The 18,605-nt window shown below is 41.8% G+C and overlaps 1 protein-coding gene across 1 annotated transcript; it reads left to right on the forward strand.

The window, feature by feature from the left end:
- Positions 1-4,043: 4,043 nt before the first annotated feature.
- Positions 4,044-10,834, forward strand: aqp11 (aquaporin 11). Its single transcript, XM_056285346.1, has 3 exons — positions 4,044-4,635; positions 5,373-5,489; positions 10,455-10,834. Exons 1-3 carry the CDS (start codon positions 4,044-4,046, stop codon positions 10,556-10,558), a joined length of 813 nt encoding a protein of 270 aa, XP_056141321.1. The 3' UTR covers positions 10,559-10,834.
- Positions 10,835-18,605: the final 7,771 nt, after the last annotated feature.

Genomic DNA, 18,605 nt, shown 5'->3' on the forward strand with positions numbered 1-18,605 from the left:
TTTTATCAGTGGTCCACCCCCCCCCCCCCTTGGGTAAAGGAATGATCTGTTCATTTCTTGTGCACTGTAACACATTTCTGTAATCTGGGCGGTAAATGTCATCCGCTAACACAGTGGCGCTCACTCATTTTCTTAGGAGAGCCAGCCACTTATGAGTAAGACCATTCCTCAAAGAGCCACAGAGATTGCAGATATAACTCGGGTGTTGTTTTTTTTATCATCACTCTCAAGCTATTTACCATCTTTGTGTATGTTTAAAAAATATATATAGTGCCATGCTTTCCATCCTTACATCTTTTTATTCTCAATTAATAATTACATTGCATTATTAAAATATATAATACTTGTTTGTGAGTTTGTAAGGCTGGGAGTGGTACCCATCTTATGTATGCATGTACGTATGCAATTATAAAGCCACACACATAGGCTATACGTCTACCCATGATCCCACGCTGTTACTTAGCCTACGTTCTCTGACGTATCTTCAGTATGCTGCCATCTGCTGGATAATTCATGTCAATGCGCTAAAACAGGACACAAACGGAACCTATAGTAGAAGTAAGTTATAGCTATGTTCTTATTGTTATCAGTGGATCTATATGAGGCGCAAAACAAAGCTGCGTAAAGACTAACACTGCGCTACATTATAGTCCACAGAGTCTCCTGCCTGAACTCGTCCGTCAACCTGTCCATCACCGCTGCTAACAAGACAGGGCTCAGAGCCGATCCCTGGTGTAATCCCACCTCCACATATCCTTCGGTTAACACTTAATCTTAAATGATAGGTTCTTTTTGGGGGGGGGGGGCAAGATCTCATTGAAACATTGTCCGTCATTGAGAATTGTACAGACAAAAACGTCACTAATCGCTGCAGTATTATCAAACTTAGCGCTTTACTAAATCTTCTTACTGTGTTTGCAGTGCAGGCATGTTTATGTGTGATTGTGTACGCACGTGGACGCTCATTCACGACCATATATACTTCACCTACGTGTACTATATAGTGTGTGTGTATTAGGGAGGGGACGGTATGAAAATGTCATGTCACGGTTTAGCATGTAATACACGCTGTTTTTCTTTTCTTTCTGCTTCTTCTCTCCACATTCCATACGCTTTCCATACAGCTACAAAAAATTCATGATCACGTCCCCCCGCCCCTTTAATTTCTCATGCTCTTTCTGTGAATCTGCCTCCTTTTTCTCGAGTCTCTCTTTTAATTGTTCCAGCTGAAAAATACTGAAACTTCCTCCCATAGGAAAACCCAGTTCACACCACTCGCGGAGTTGTTTTATTGATTCAGGGAATTTATCTCTCATATAAATTAAATTGGGAGTCCGGAACCGGCAGGTCGCCAGGACCTGGGCGAGGCACTTCTTTGCTTTGTTTTTTTTACCCGTCTCTAATTACGTATCTCTAGTTACGTATCTCTAGTTACCCATCTCTATGTGTATCAGAAATAAATGGGGAGACCTTATGACCTCATGACCTTTGCTGCCTTGACATTTATGTCAGCGTTAACACTCGGACTTGAGCTTCGGTCAGGTACATGTACTCTTTTACACTCTACTGCATAACTATGACACGTCTGTCAACGACTCTTTCTTTAGTCGTACAACTGTCAACAACCCTTTGTTTTGTGAGATTTTAGCGCTTTCATAGACGCCTTCTCAACCCTTGGTTTTGAGGGGAGGAATCTTCTGTTTGACGGTACCAGCTGCAGACGTCTCCTCAGCGGAGGCCGTTCACTCAGGACGTCTAATCCTCGTCGCCGTTTGTTGCAGCAAAAGTACTGTGGCGAATTCTACTGGAGTGTTCCTGCTGGAAGTCAGGGGGTTCATTTGCATATTACCCACGATGCAACTGAAGTGTTAACGTTTTGGTCACGTTGCGGGATATCTGTTACAGATAGCGGGGATGTGGTGGAAGGAAATGGGGACGTCATGAGAGAAGTTGTATTAGACAGCATGCTTTTTTCCCAACATGAGTGTAAAGAGTATGCAAAATAGGTTAAGGTCGGTTCTGTGGCCAAGAAAATAAGAGCAGCTGAGACCAATACTAACTTTTGTCTGCTATGACTGGCTTGGCTTACGGTCATTAAAAGCTTGCCGGTTATCTCTGACAGGTCGGCTGAGAAGTCCATTATTTGACCACGTCACAATACTTTGGAAAAAAGCGGACAGGTAGAGTCACGTGTAGAAAGGCACTGATTACATGAGGTTTAGAGATACATCTTAAAAGGAGTAAATATAAGAAATAGCTGTAACAAACAACTTGAAGATAAACATGTTCTGCGGCCGTGCATTGACTCGTTTTTCAGAGAAACTTAATGTCAACGTTGGTTCGGATATTTACGTTGCCTTCATGTTGAGTTTTTAACTCAACTCAGAGGGTGAAGGTCAATGGTTGTCTGTTAGTGTGTTCCACAGAGTCACCACACGAGGGTGCTGTTTTGCCCCTGTGGTGTAATTCCTGGCACAGCCGATACACAAACAAGTACATGGTGAAATGTGCAGACAATTCTGTTGTTGTTTTTCTTTTGAATGAAAATGATAGTGTTATGTTGCTTTACTACAGATTAATGCTTCGAAAGCTAATGACATGTCAATTGATTTTCAACTCAAATCTCATTTTACTCAAAAAAATAAAATAAAATAAAAAGACAAATAACAGCAGACAGAGAACACTTGAGTATAGTAACAAGTATCTGTTCATTGTCTTGATATATTAATAAGGCACTGCACAGAAAGGGACAAGACTGCTCCTGCTTGAGAAAGCTCAAATCTTTTGATATTGATGACCCTATGATAATGTTTTATAATTCTTTATCTGGTCAGTTTTAAATTTCTCGGTGACATTTTTCCAAATGTAAACGCTAAACACAGAATTATTTTTAGCCATTGTTGACCAGTGTAGTAAGAAACAGATGTGTTTTACTGACATGTTTGGTGTTTGATTAAAGGATGAAGTCAGTAAACCAGGAAATACACCTCCCTAAAAGTTTGAGTTTTCCGTTGGAAGGCTGTTGTATTTCAAACAGCACAACATTATAATAGATATGCATTCATCCTTACATGTTCCCCCTAGGAAAAAGTCTCGCTGTTGGGTTAATTTTAGTGCTTATTGTAGGCCTGTCATTACCAAGGACGATCTACTGAGGGTAACTAAATCACTCATCTGATCAAGTTGTAAACACATCTACCCCCCCTCCCCACCACCACCACCACCACCACCACCAAACAGTCATAATGAAAAAGATTGTATCAAAAAAAGAAAAGAAAAAAGGAACATGCTTTGTTTGAAAGACAATGATGTAGCATTCTCAATCAAGTAAGGCAGTCACATGACCCCCCCATCCGGTCACAGGTACAGGTCGACAGCAAGGGGGGAAAAAAGCCTCCATTGACACAAGTTGCGTTCCCTCAGCCGTAGCTGCTTTAAATAGAGTATACCGGTGATAGTCCTTGTCCATATCTGTGTATGCATGTCCCAGTAAATGTCATGCATGTGTATATGTTATATAGCAGTACCCATGTCTAACTGTATGGAGAGATTTTGGCATGAAGGTGAACTTGCATGTAGCGGAGCAATGATCAAATCTCCAATTTGACGAAACTGTTCAAAAGTTAAATTACATTTCTGACCTATAAAATAGTCTTGATTAGTTTCACAGACGTGCATTTGTGCCTTCACAAATACAAACCACCAAATAACTCTATCTATCTATCTATCTATCTATCTATCTATCTATCTATCTATCTATCTATCTATCTATCTATCTATCTATCTATCTATCTATCTATATCTGAGGTTGCTTGTTATGTGCGTATTGGCGCCCTCTAGCGCTCAGATTCCCTGAGGAAAATAAGTTCTAAAACGTGACCAACTTCCGTTTAATATCGCCGCACTTCGCTGTGTAGGATAGCAGACACTGAAGGGCTTGGAGAGAGACAGGTCGTCTGAAAAGACCGCTGCGTCCAAGAACTAGTCAATTCACAGCCAAAAGCAAGCGTGACGTCTCCCCCCCCCCCATTCTCTCCGGGAGAATGGCAGACCTGGGTATTTCCTTAGCACTGATTGCAGCTATAGTGCTTCTCAGCGAGGCTGCACGCCGGGCAACAGCTCGACTCTTCTGCGAGGATTATTGGATTTACCTGGTGGAGGCTGTGTCCACCTTCCAGCTCTGTGCATGCACACACGAACTCAAACTGCTGGGGGAAGTGGGTCGAATCGAGTCGTACGTCGGCTTGACCCTGACTTACATCATGACAGCTGTGCACATATCTACTTTTCGGTGCGCGTCGTGCAACCCCAACGGGACTCTGGAGAACGTTTACCGCGGACACATCAGTAGGAAAGCCGCAGCTGCTCTGGTAGCCTGCCAGTTTTCTGCAGCCGTCGTTGCGCAATTCGCGTCAGCCTGGCTGTGGACTCTGGGCTTGTCCGACCTTCACGTTCAGCACGAGAAGTTCGGTTTCCGATGTTTCGACCCCATCAGCGGGACTCTGGTCGAAGCCGCCGCGGTGGAGCTGGCCTGCGCTTTCACGGTCCAAGCTGCAGTGCTGCACATACACAAGCTGGACGAGAAGTTGAGGGTCCATGCCGGAGCTGCTGTCATCACGCTGCTGGTCTATGCAGGTTCGTTGGTTGTCACAGCGTTAGGCCCCAGTGAGCTTGTTCTAGAGAAGATGAGATTGTGTTACAGAGGTGGTGGTCTAAGGTAGCCTGACTACATCAGGTAACCTAACAACATTATAATTCAATTTACTCTGCAAGAGTGATAAAAGCATGGGCTTCATATTGAAATTGAATATAGATCATAAAATGCAAACATGGTACATGTGCAGGAGAAATTAGGCCGTTACACGACTTAAAAGGGTGGTGATGTTTAAAGTAGGGTAAATAAGAAGGCTTACTACATTGCAAATAAATACAATGTTCCAGAGAGATAAAGGGTTTGGCTACATATTATACAATATCAACAGAAAACAGTCGGTCCCTAAAAAAAACTTGGGGTAAACTATAGTATGCAGCTATACACCCAATTTCCCCTCGGGGTTGAATGAAGTATTCTGGTTCTGATTCTGATAAAGGTGGATTGGGTGTATTTAGGTGGGTTTACCTCCCGGCACCACTGATTATGAAACAGGACATTTGTACAATGAACAGCTCAACAAGAAAAACTGGCCCGATACATGAATTAAATAAGGGTAGCAACAGGTGATATTTAAGTAGGTTAGACTTATTTACATGTCATTATAGCGTACAGTACGGCAGAGGCTTCTTCGTTAATGTCAGGCAACCACACTTCAGGTATATCAGTTAATGATGTGCACATGGCTTCCATGCATTGTTTTTACTCTCCTTTTGAGCAGCAGGCAGTATTTCAGGAGCTGTTTTCAACCCAGTTCTGGCGTTTTCCATCCAGTTCCCCTGCAGTGGCCATACCTACCTGGAGTACTGCTTTGTCTATTGGCTGGGCCCAGTCTTAGGTAAGGCGTGTGATGCTAACCAGGCCAAGCACCATCAGCTTTGTTGAGACCAAGATGTTTGGATTCGTACGATTAGAAAAGTAATGCACGAAAGTAGAGCCCAACCGCTATAGGCTTTTTCAGATCGATTTCAATATTTTAGGATTTAAAAATCCGATAATGATATTTGTCGGCTGATATTATTTTTTTCTTCCAGAAACACATGACATAAACAAAGATTTTCCCTAACATTTCCCAACAGTCCTCACCAAGAAAGCATGACATAATGCAGTTTAGAAAATAAACTTGTTTTATTGTCATAAATAGTACTTTGAACAAAAGTACAACAAAATATAAGTTTTGATAAATGAAAGCCAAATGTATAAAAACACAAAAAAGTAAAAAAAAAAAAAAAGATCAGATCCGTTATAAATTAAGAAATTGTGTGTGTGTGTGTGTGTGTGTGTGTGTGTGTGTGTGTGTGTGTGTGTGTGTGTGTTGTGCGGGCCTGCCATATGAGCATAAAAGAGAAACTAAAAAAAAAAACAAGCACAAATATATTATCCTTGAGAAAAATATGGGTGAAATGAATATAACATGCCGTCTATAAAATGTTTACCAAATACCTGGCAATGAGGTAGTGTGCTGTGTGGTTCAGCAGTAGTGAAGAACATTAATTCCTCAGTCCTCAATACTTCCAGTCTAACAGGGGCAGGTTGTAATACATGAAGCAAAGCTTCTCTGCATTTTCTCCTCCCAGAGCACTCCACTTCTCTTCATAAATGTTGCCTGTGGTGCTGAACACCCTCTCACTCGTCACAGAAGAGGGTGGACAGGAGAGGCATCGCCTTGCCAAGGCTAACAGTCTGTTGAAACAGCTGCCGTTGTCTTTCCACCACTCATAAGGATTGCTTGTCTTTCTGTCAGTGACAGGTTTCCTAAAGTACCTCTCAAGTTCCTCAAAGATCCCCTCAGGTTCCAGTGCTTGACTGGTGGAAGGAAGCAGCATGGTGTTGTATAGTGTGTCTGAAAGACTATGGGCTTGGTCCTCCATCCTCTGCATTTTGGGAGCTCGCTCAGATGTAGCTTCAGTGGTTGTTGTGTTTGGTGGACTGGTCTCTGTGTCCTCCTTCAGCCTGGTTTTTGCTTGAGTCAGAATTTCTGGTAACAAAGGGCGCTCGTTGTATCGTGGGACAAGAAGACATGCCAGCACCACCTCTTTTGACTCTTTTACTTTGGAGAACCTCTTCTCCAAGCTCTCTAGAATAGTCTTCCTCAGGGTTTGGATTCCTCTGCTGGTTGGTCCTTGTGACTCCAGTAGACGTAGCACTGCTGCAGTACAGGGTATGATGCAAGATATGGAGGAGTCTGCTTTGCTCAATTCCAGTGTTATGTCCCCCAGTGGTGCAAGGCTCTCTGCGAGGTTGGCTGCAATGTACCATTCCTCTGCAGCTGGACATAAGAAATACCCATGGTCACTGGCATATGCTGTAACGGCCCTCTTCTGTTCCAGCATCCTCAAGAGCATATGCAATGTGGAGTTCCACCTGGTCTGCACAGCCTGTATTATGGACTACTAGGGGATACCTAGCTCCTCCTGAATGACTGTGATAAGGCCTTCACATTAAGGACAATTTGGACCCTCTTCTAATTTTGGTCAATGACATGAGCAGTCAAGCTCATGAGGGCTTCAGTAGAGCCAGACCAACAGTCTGTGGTAAATGAAATGCTATCTCCTGCATTTTCCACTGAGAGGCGTTTCTTAATTCTGTTGACGACTACTGACAGTATTTCATCCATCATCTTTGAGCGAAAGTATTTCTCACTTTTTAGTGGGTATCTGGGCCCCGCTTTGGCTGTTGATCTTTTAAATCCAGCACCCTCCACTATTGCAAAAGGCAGGGTGTCTGTGGCAATCATCTCCATGATTAGTTTGTCCATCGCCTACGTTCTTGGGTCATTTGTGATTTTCTCAAACGCTTGTTTGAGTGTGGGCTGTGTCAATGGCATAGTTGCAGCTTGAGGCTGTGCATCTTTTTGTGCCTTGTCATAGATTTCTTTGGGCTTTGATTTAAGGTATACCCACATGTTGGTGGTATTTTTATGTTTGATATTGCCAGATCCCTGGCTCATGGAGGTTGTGCAGATGTTGCATATCACTGTACCTGATGGATCTTTGGTAAAGTACTCCCATACTTTACTTTGTCCACCATTTGCCATCTGTCAAAATATTGAACCAAAAAGCCAAGTGAGAAATATAGAAAAGGAACTTTATTACTATCACTAATGATAATAATAATGATAATAGTAATAATAATGCGTTAGTGGCACGATGGCACAATGGTTAGCGCAGTCACAGCAAGAAGGTCCTGGGTTTGAACCTCGGGGTTGTCCAACCTTGGGGGTCATCCTTTGTGTGGACTTTGCATGTTCTCCCCGTGTCTGTGTGGGTTTCCTCCGGGTGATCCGGTTTCTTCCCACAGTCCAAAGACATGTAGGTCAGGTGAATCGGCCATACCAAATTGTCCCTAGGTGTGAATGTGTCGGCCCTGTGATGGTCTGGCAGCCTGTCTGGGGTGTCTCCCTGCCTGCCGCCCAATGACTGCTGGGATAGGCGCCAGCATCCCACGACCCAAATTCGGATAAGTGGCTTGGATATGAATGGATGATAATGATATACCATTTATCATTACTCTTGTGATTACAATTATCTGATCAACGGGGCTCTCCTTCATTGGCAAAAAAATTATATAAGTTTTTTATGTCTTTTAATAGTTAATACAATACCGTACACATAATCTGTCACAATGACTACTTTCAATGTAGCATATTCACATTTAGTTTATCCCTTTACCAGCACTCTTTTAATTCCATCCAATGCAAGCTATGAGAAACCATTTTTCTTTTTCTTTTTCCCCCCCCTCTTTTTTCTCTCCAATTGTATCCGGCCAATTACCCCACTTTTCCGAGCCATCCCGATCCCTGTTCCACCCCCTCTGCCGATCCAGGGGGGGCTGCAGACTACCACGTGTCGCCTCCGATACATGTGGAGTCGGCAGCCGCTTCTTTTCGTCTGACAGTGAGGAGTTTCACCAGGGGGATGTAGCACGTGGGAGGATCATGCTATTCTCCCCAGTTCCCGCTCCCCCTTGAACAGGTGCCCCGACTGACTAGAGGAGATGCTAGTGCAGCGACCAGGACACATACCCACATCCAGCTTCCTGCCCGCAGACACGGCCAATTGTGTCTGTAGGGATGCCCGACCAAGCTGGAGGTAACACGGGGATTCGAACCGGAGATCCCTGTATTGGTAGGCAACAGAATAGACCGCCACACCACCCGGACGCCCGAGAAACCATTTTTCAACCACCATTTGGCGCTGTCATCTTAAACTATGTGCCGAACTGATACATTGACCTAGAGTAAGCGCTGCTGTTGAATGCATCTAATGCAGTGAGGACTTGCGACTTTGGTATTTCACATTACACATTGGAAAGAGAATCTAGATAACTTTGTTTGGCTACCAAGCCATGATAGATACTTGTTCAAGCTCACATTTATTTATGTGTCCCCTCTGGTTTAGTAATTTCCAGTGCACTGACTGTAACTACAGACATGCAAGTCGCAGATATATTTACCATTGCCATTAGTGGTCTTGTACTGATAAACATGGCATTAGCTATCTTTGTGGGTAACCTAATTTAGCAATGGACATCGCCATAAGCTGCTATAAGCGATGTTGCCAGTGAATTTTTAGAAGCGACGAGGGAGAAATGATGGGACCGTCATTTGTTTAATTGCTATAACTTCCACAATGTTTCATAAATAAACCCACAAACAAGTTTGTCAACAGCTTAGCTTACACCACGCAGCTACCGTAACGTTAAATGTAATTTTAATGTATTTAACATGACAGTTATCAACATGAACATAGATGATCTCCGTTGTGGCGTTCAAAACACGTGGAGTTGCAAACTACGCAATGACAACTCTCATAACATGATTGAAGGATCCATCTTCCATCACTCTTTCTTTTTAACTGTCATTTATTGGCCATTATAAAAGCCGATACCGATTTATCTGCAGTTAGTTTATATTGGCCGATAATATCGGCATGCCGATTTTTCGGTTGGGCTCTACATGAAAGAAGGTACTGTCTGTGAAGATACATCTGATTCATCCAGGTAGTGTGATACCACCAAAAAGGTAAATACACTCAACCAGACTGTTATTGTGGATTTTAAAACATTTCACCACTTATCTGATTAGCTTCTTCAGTTCAGCTGTGAGATAGAGAACCCCCGGCTTTTATTTCTGTGGAGAGGATGCTCCTCTTGATAGATGGAGCGGATGTCCTAAACTACGTTGTCTTTCATCAAGAGGAGCACCATCTCCGCAGAAATACCAGAAGCCGGGGCTCTTCCACCTGTCATGAGCTGTGAAATATTTCTAAACCTATGATGACAGTCTTGTTGACTGTATTCACTTTTTTGTGATAAGTAGAGTATTCTGTTTTTAATGTGTGATTTAGTTCAGCTGGAACAGGTTCTTCCGGTTCACACGAGTTTTTGTGCCAGGCAGGCTGCCGCTGGGCTCTGAGTGGCTGTTTAGTTTGTTTTTGCATTGGGCCACTCCTGAACATTGCAAATATTAACAGGTAAATGACAGTGGCAGCTCAGAAGCAAGCAGTTATGTCACTGTTCATATTTCCTAATAGCTGATGTAAGCCAATCAGTAACAAACTTGCATGCCAATGGTTTTGCAACAAAGATATGGCATAAAGAAATACTAGCACAACTGTTAATATTCCTTAAAAGTGTGCTGTTGCAAACTTTCAACTACTGGATGCGTCAATATCACACTAGGTTGGTGCAGACATTGCTTGCAGTGTACTTGGAACTCGGTAGTCCTTAACTTTAAAGGGAAACATGATGATTTAATCACTTTTTCATAGTCTAACAAACATATCTTTTGCTATGTTTCCAGGCATGTCAAGCTGTATATTACTCTTTGAGAAAATCATCCCTTTTCTCTCTGGAAAGAGCACCACTGGACTTGATGTTCCTGCTGTCCAGAAGAAGATTCAGTAGTATCAACCTAGTGATGTGCGAAGTCACCATGTGTGACTCCGGTAATAGTCTTAGTGGTCTTAAAATGTGATGTTAAAATAGTGTTATTTTATTTATTTGGTTTAAGGATAGGTAGTAAAAGTACTCAGTGAAATTTCTCTCAAAGGGAAAAACAGCACAATGCTAAAAAGGATCTGAATACATGTTTTTATGATTACCTTATAAGACACAAGCTCCCTCTTAAACTCGTGTTTCATGACTCAAACTGATGAGAGCGTACCAAGAGGGAAAGATGGCTTACCCACAATGCCAAAAGTAGTTGTAAAATCATTTAAAGTTGCACTATTTATTTTTTGAGTGAGGAAAAACTTAATAACCTGAGATGCTTGAAAGTAATTTCTAGTGCATCACAAATAAATGAAATTTAAAAAAAAAGAACTCTTGAGGCAAAGTGAAGGTAGTCATTTTTTGTCATACTCAAACAGCACAGCAAATTAACAGTTGGAACTATTATATGTTTGTCTGATGATGATGTACTTCAACAATTGTCCATGTATTAGTTGTTCAAAACAATTTTTTCTATTATTTTTAACAATTTTTTTGTTTGACATTTGAACATGGTTGAAAAGATCACAACTACATTTTGTACCCTGGCTAACACTAAACTAGTGAAAGGAAAACCCTGTACAGTGTACCTCCCAAGACAGACAATGTGAAATGGATGTAATATGACGTTCTTTATTCAAGATCATCTTTTCTGACAAATCAAATTAACAGTTGGTACTGTTATATGTTTGTCTGATGATGATGCACTTCAACAATTGTTCATGTATTAGTTATTTAAAAAAAAGTGTTATTTTTAACATTTTTTTTGTTTGACATTTGAACATGGTTGAAAAGATCACAACTACATTTTATACCCTAGCTAACACTAAACTAGTAAAACGCTAACTATGACCTACTTTTCTCGCCAAAGCTTGGATTAGCACAGTGGAACTCTCTTTGAATGAATGTTTTTGAAGCTATGGGTCAGGTTGTACCATGTATGTAGACTAGATAAATGCTACCTGGAATGTATGTATTCCAGACTTGAGAAAAGTGAGAAGCACCTGCACAGCCTGCCTGCACAGCCAAAATGATGATTTTAGTCAGTGGCCAAATAAATAAATAAATAAATAAATAAAATGCTGAAAGCGTAGATTGGTGAATGCAAAATCATTCAACAGCCTTAAGTCCTCTCATCTCAGTATTCCATGCAGATTTAAAGGCTTTTGTAATTTTTTTTGCTCCTTTCATTTATTCCCCATGTCAAAACTACATAGCTTTAATTCCTTGCTGAACACTACATAACTACATATTGTAACTGCACAACTGTAAAACCTCTAGATTAGATCTTGGACATGTTAAGAATAAAAAGACTTGCATGGCAGCGTTATGAAGTCAGTATACTGTATGGAGCTTGGATTGTTGATTACGTCAGTGGTTGTATAACCCAAAAAAAAAAACTGCCGATATATCACTACCTGGGTTGTTTGTATTTAAGAGACTGAGCAAATGTCCAGATTCAAAGCATACAGTATGTGAATGAATTCAGATTGTCAAAGAGAACGGTGATCTGTGTTTTCGAGAAAAATATACAATTTGTATTAACATTTAATTGCATTTTTCATACAAATTGGTATTTTTTTGGAATTAAAAAACATTCTTGACTGCAGTTCATTTGTGACAGTGCATCACTGAGTGTTTGTGCCATCGAAAATGTTGTTATATTATGAAAGCACAGTGGATGTACAGGGATCTGTCTCACCGACATTAATGCAAGAACGCAGTGACAACACAACACAGTGACACCAGTATAAGTACAAAATAAACAATATAAGTACAAGATGAAGAGTAACAGAACCTTATATTTAATGCAAGTAGACAGTGGACTATTGACATTAAACTGCAAATATTTGCGAATGAACATTTTATCCTGTTTTGAGGACCTGCTATATGACAGCATCCCACTGTGGGAATGCACAACACACCAACAAGTTGTAGTGCTATGTTAGACGGAATTCCATGGAATAAATTCTGAACCTCGTGCAATACAGACATACTTCCTGAGGCCAAAGTGGCGTAGTGTGTTCAAACTTGTGCTGAAATGAACAGTGCAAGGGTGAAGCCACAGACATAAAAAAACAGCCTTGCTTCTTTCCTTTCCACTTTCCCTTGTCCTTGCTCTGAAAATGTCGCAATGGTCAAGCAAATGTTGCAAGTAAAATTCAAAAGTATCTTTGGGCATGAAGTCGACATTGGTATTGAGATTGCTTGCCAACAGAAAAAAACGTGCAAATTCACGAAAGAATTGCCTACAGGAAGCTTGCTTATAGTCCAATTTAGCTATAGTCAATTTCATTTTTAAACAATACAAAGGCAAATAAAGCAAATAAGCAAAAAAATACAAACTATAGGCCAAATCGAGGGTCAGAAGCAAACAGGGTAAAAACGAGTGGCCTGTGAAAATTAGAATGAGTCATAAAACTGGATAGATTCCCAGATTTAAGTTATCACTACCTACTACTACTACTACTACTACTACTACTACTACTACTACCACTAATTTTGGCTGCTCCCGTTAGGGGTCGCCACAGTGGATCATCCGTTTCCATCTCTTCCTCTCCTCTGCATCTTCCTCTGTCACACCAGCCACCTGCATGTCTTCCCTCACCACATCCATACACCTCCTCTTTGGCCTTCCTCTTTTCCTCTTCCCTGGCAGCTCCATATTCAGCATCCTTCTCCCAATATACCCAGCATTTCTCCTCCGCACATGTCCAAGCCATCTCAATCTTGCCTCTCTTGCTTTGTCTCCAAACCGTCCAACCTTAGCTGCCCTTCTAATATACTCGTTCCTAATCCTGTCCTTGTTCGTCCCTCCCAATGAAAATCTTAGCATCTTCAACTCTGCCACCTCCAGCTCCACCTCCTGTCTTTTTGTCAGTGCCACCGTCTCAAGTTATCATATATATCATATATATCATATAAATCCTTTAAAACAGAGCATATGCTTGTGTACAATGTTCCCCCTCCCCACTGTGAATCAGTGCTTTGAAATACCATCAGTATCCAATTAATAACCAATGCATAAATTACATACACTTTGTTGTCCTTCTCCACCATGCTGGTGTTCAAATGTTCCTTTCCTGCCAGCTTTCCCTTGCAGTTTATCAGAAAACTTTGAGGCATGAATGACATTTAAAAACACTGAAATGGCAATAGACCACTGTCCAGGAATCTGAGCTCTCCTTCTGCGAAGGCTGGTCCTGCGTGACCTCACTGGAAGGAGGTGAAGACAGGAGCCACAAACCATATTTCCCCGCACAAAAGAAACAATTCAAGTGCACCTTGTTATGGCCACCGCAAAAAAAACGTCCCAGACGTGTTCGTTGTAAAGAAACCCTCCTCATTGTATTTCAGTATTGTGATGCAGCCCAAGATCTGGAAAATGACACCAGGTAACAGGAGCATACGGCGACCAAAAACAAAACCTGACCATTAACCCCAACTGGCCCATCAACACCAACCTGTAGGTACTCCACCTCACCTTTTCTCAATACAGATGCATATAAAATAAAACATACTAGACTACTTGTGTGTGTGGTGACCACTAACGGGAGCAGCCGAAAGTAGTAGTAGTAGTAGTAGTAGAATATTCATGCGTTTACTTCATACTAGCGATACAGCCTATATGGACAATTAAATTTAATTTGGTATTTTAAAGTTTTTTTTGTGTGGCATTTTCCACCTTTATAGTGATAGTGATAGTAGAGAGAGACAGGAAAGGCAGGGGAGAGAGAGGGGATGACCTGCAGCAAAGGGCCCAGGCTGGATTCGAACCCAGGCCGCTCCAGTAAGGACTCAGCCTTATGTGGTACCAGGTGAGCCACCAAGGCACCCCAAAAATTAATTTGGCATTTTGCACATGCTGTGATAATGTGAAAATGAAAATTCAACATTTAGAACCAAATATATGTCATCCTCACAAGAGCCAGGAGTAAAACCGAGATGGAGAAATGGCTGCTAAGATAGGGAACCAACTGGCTTGAAACAGATGGAAAAACAATGCAGTCACGGGATGTAAAATATGGCTCGACACCTGAGTACTTGATCAATAAAGAGTAGCCTGTAAGGGAAATTCCAGAATATTAATGGTCACAGCGATTTGCATATGAAATCAGTGTTAGGTCATCGTAGACTGACGAAGTCACTTAGATAAGTGATGAACCATTTCTTCTGATAAATGTGTCTAGATGAACTGATTCAACTTGTCTGGGATTTCTACACCTGGTTTATTGCGCATGCATCGAGATAGCCCAGAAATTCATTAAATAATGAGAAATAATGACCCGTCAATCTTCATTTCAACCCTCACCTATGGTCATGAGCTTTGGGTAGTGACCGAAAGGGTGAGATCGCGGATACAAGCGGCTGAAATGAATTTCCTCCATAGGATGTCTGGGCTCAGCCTTAGAGATAGGGTGAGGAGCTCAGACATCCGGAGGGAGCTCGGAGTAGAGCTGCTGCTCCCTCACGTCGAAAGGAGCCAGTTGAGGTGGTTCGGGCATCTGATTAAGATGCCTCATGGGTGCCTTCCTTTGGAGGTTTACCGGGCACGGCCAACTGGGGGGAGACCTCGAGGTAGACCCAGAACTCGCTGGAGGGACTACATGTCCAATCTGGCCTGGGAATGCCTTGGGATCCCCCAGGAGGAGCTGGAGGGTGTTGCTGGGGAGAGGGATGTCTGGAGTGCCCTACTTAGCTTGCTGCAACTGCGACCCGACCCCGGAGAAGCGGCTGATGATGAATGAATGAATAATGACCAGAAAGAGAGTTGGATTCACTACTGACCCCCACCTTTCTTTGTCGACAGCTGAAGTGTGGTAGAGAGGATCCAGGTTATGGTGGGAAGCGTAAGGGTACTTTGTGTTTGTTAGCTGGAAGAAGTGGAGAGAGAATGGTTGTGACAAAATGAGCATCCTCATTTGGTGGAAAAAGATGTCCTTTATTGAACGTCGGTGATGAGACAGACGTTGTAATCCTATTTAAGGGTGTCTTAAGCTGGATAACGAGTGACTCGCCTAAGGTCAAAATTGAACTATTTTTCTCAGGTGAGAGATGAGCAGGTTCTCTTACAAGCTGATCCTCATCCCGACAGTTTTCCAACCAAGTTTATATGAAGCTCAGCAGTTGCTCCTTTGCCTCATGAATGGCTCTCCGAATGCTGGAAGTATCAAAACAGATGATACATCATACAAAGAATTATATTGTGTGTTTTATCATATCTTTCACATACTACTTCATTGGTACATTATATTTTCATTTTCACTTTCAATCATTTTTATTGTTTCATTTCATGGATTTCTGTCTTTTACCTTTCACCGCATCTCTTGAGTGCATTTGCATTCGACCCTGGCCTGCACCTTATATGCAATGTAAATAAAGTCAGGCTTAATTGGATGTGATTTACCTTCTTTTTAACCGCTTTTACATATACACTTCAGTCTCTTGCTCTTTATATTGTCTTCATATATGAGTTATACTTTGAAATCACTCCTCATGTCTTTGATCCCCAACTTCAATTATTGTTTAAATTCAGCTGTTATTCAGCGATATCGGTAGTTCAGCTATGGCCATCATAGAAAAGTCAAGGGTGCACTGCTGAAAATAACTGAGGGGGCGCTGCTTTGAATTTGTAGCTGCAGCTGTTTATGACAATATTTGTCCTGCTGCAGTAACCTTCCTAAAGGCCATAACCCTGGTATACATTCAAGGCTGGCGGGATAGGGGATGTGGGGGGGGGGGGTAAATGTTTCGGCCCCTATCTCAAAGACAACCAAGACCCCAAGAGAGAACATGCAAAGCCACTTGAACAGGGTGGACGTTGACTGGTGGACGTGAAGGTCTGCATGCTTGTTGCTAAAGCTCTGATGGATAAGACAGCATTGTGAGTGTTTTGTTTTGTTTTTCTGCTCCTCATTTTCTTTCTTTTCCAAAACTGTACAACTTAGCTGTTTGGCCATAACATTTTCTCTTAAAAAAGCGATTAGTTCATTTTTTAAACATCTTTATTACTGAGTATAGCAAAGCCTAATATGACGGAACGCATTCATGTTTTGTTTTTGTTTTTTGCAGATTCAGAGACGCATAAACCAAACAGTCACTGTAACTTATGTCTATATAAATCTAGGTCGAGAAAAGCGTAGGATTTTGCAGCAGAAGATGTCCAACTGCAGTGGAGTGAGTACATTGACCTCAGTAGTATCTGTTACGCAATGTGACCTTTGTACCCTCTCCTCGCCTTTTCTGCTGACTATTCCACATATCAGCTCCCGAGTTACTGATTCACATATAAAACAAGAGCCTAAATAGAAAATGCAAAATAGAGTCACATACGGCCTCATTCATCAATCATTCGCACATGCAAATTTGTTCTTACACACCCATGGAATCTTTTTGCCCTCAAGTTTGTCTGACAGGCTGCGCAAAGCCTGATGGTTATTTGTAATTCCTTCCCCCTAGCATCTATTGTCTATTACTGCAACGAGCAATCAGCCAGGCTTGCAAAGACATAAGTGTTAGCCAATTGGTGTCTAAATTCAGGGGTTACCCAAATTCTACACTTGTCTCTGAGACAAACTTCGGGGCTAAAAAATCCCATGGGTGTGTAAGAACAAAGTTGTACGTACAAATGATTGATGGATGAGGCCCATTGTAAGCAACCGATAATAGATCTTTTGTAGGTTACATTATGTTATACCCAAACAAAATGGTGAACTCAGTATTTATCAGGAACTGCAACATTTTAAGAGTTTACCAGCTTAGATCCGGTCATTAAACACTGGGAGACCATATTCTGTGAGCCAAGCGATTAAATTTTACCAGAGTGGCTGTCAACAATTTGTTAATGAGATGATCCACCAACGTTTCCATGTGCAAAAATATGTAAGGTTGTATGGCTGTACTTGCACCTTTCACAACATAGGACCATCCATCAAGCTTTGGTTTCACTGGTTTTGAGCAAACCTGTGGCATGTCTCTGGCAGCATGAGCTGTCAGGTTTCTCAGCATGCTGAGGAGATATGCAACTTTACACTGGTATTCTGGGTGTGATTAAGTTTAAACTGTTTTGATGAGAGGGGGCCTCTTGACTAATGTAATTACTAACTGTCACTAAACCACAGTACTTGGAAAGTTTCTGTACGTGTGTGTGTGTGTGTGTGTGTGTGTGTGTGTGTGTGTGTGTGTGTGTGTGTGTGTGTGTGTGTGTGTGTGTGTGTGTGCGTGCGTGTGCGTGTGCGTGTGCGTGTGTGTGTAAAAGACCTCACAGGTGAGGAGTTCAAATCCCACACAAATCTAACATCTGACAAGATAATGTGAGTCTATATTTACATTTTCTCATTTAGCCGACACTTTTATCCTGTGACTAACAAGTGGGTCAGAAATCAGCATATATATGTGTCTACCTACAGGCATTATGAGTACTGAATAGTAATCATACCATGGCCAAGAGTGCACGTCATGTCATGTCACATCATGTCATGTCAAGTACATTTAGTGCAGGCGCATAGAAAACCAGTAGTGATGCGAGTAATAGTAATAGTAATAGGCTACATGTCAGAATCACAGTCGTGCTTAGAGACCTTCTATGGATTAATGAAGACCTGGAAAAGGAAAGGTTGAAAGCCTTTCATGGATGAAGCAAACAAGTCTTCAGCACTAACGGAAAACGAAAGTTCAATCCACCACTTTGGGGCCAGGTGAGAGAAAAATCTGGATTGCCAGCTCAGCCCTTTTGAAATGGAGAGTAGCCCTCCGGAGGCGGAACGAGCAGCGCAGCATGCTCTGATAAGTACAGACAGATCTTCTTGTGTTTGTATAAATTCTATGAATAATCATGTCATGAAGTCTTACTTCTGTGAGCTCATAGTAAGATGGTGTGACAAGTTAACAAACCTATATTTTACAGAACATGCTAAGTGGAGTTCACATTCAGAAGTTGTATGAAATTTAAGGTGGCTTTCTT

This window comes from Lampris incognitus, chromosome 8 (assembly GCF_029633865.1).
Source record: "Lampris incognitus isolate fLamInc1 chromosome 8, fLamInc1.hap2, whole genome shotgun sequence".
NCBI classification, from domain to species: Eukaryota; Metazoa; Chordata; class Actinopteri; order Lampriformes; family Lampridae; genus Lampris; species Lampris incognitus.

Bases quoted from the DNA above. Each gene is read 5' to 3' on its own strand.
- aqp11 (XM_056285346.1), top strand. From the start codon at position 4,044: ATGGCAGACCTGGGTATTTCCTTAGCACTGATTGCAGCTATAGTGCTT. The intron at 4,636-5,372 runs GTTCGTTGGTTG...CCTTTTGAGCAG, and splicing joins CACGCTGCTGGTCTATGCAG to CAGGCAGTATTTCAGGAGCT. The intron at 5,490-10,454 runs GTAAGGCGTGTG...CTATGTTTCCAG, and splicing joins TTGGCTGGGCCCAGTCTTAG to GCATGTCAAGCTGTATATTA.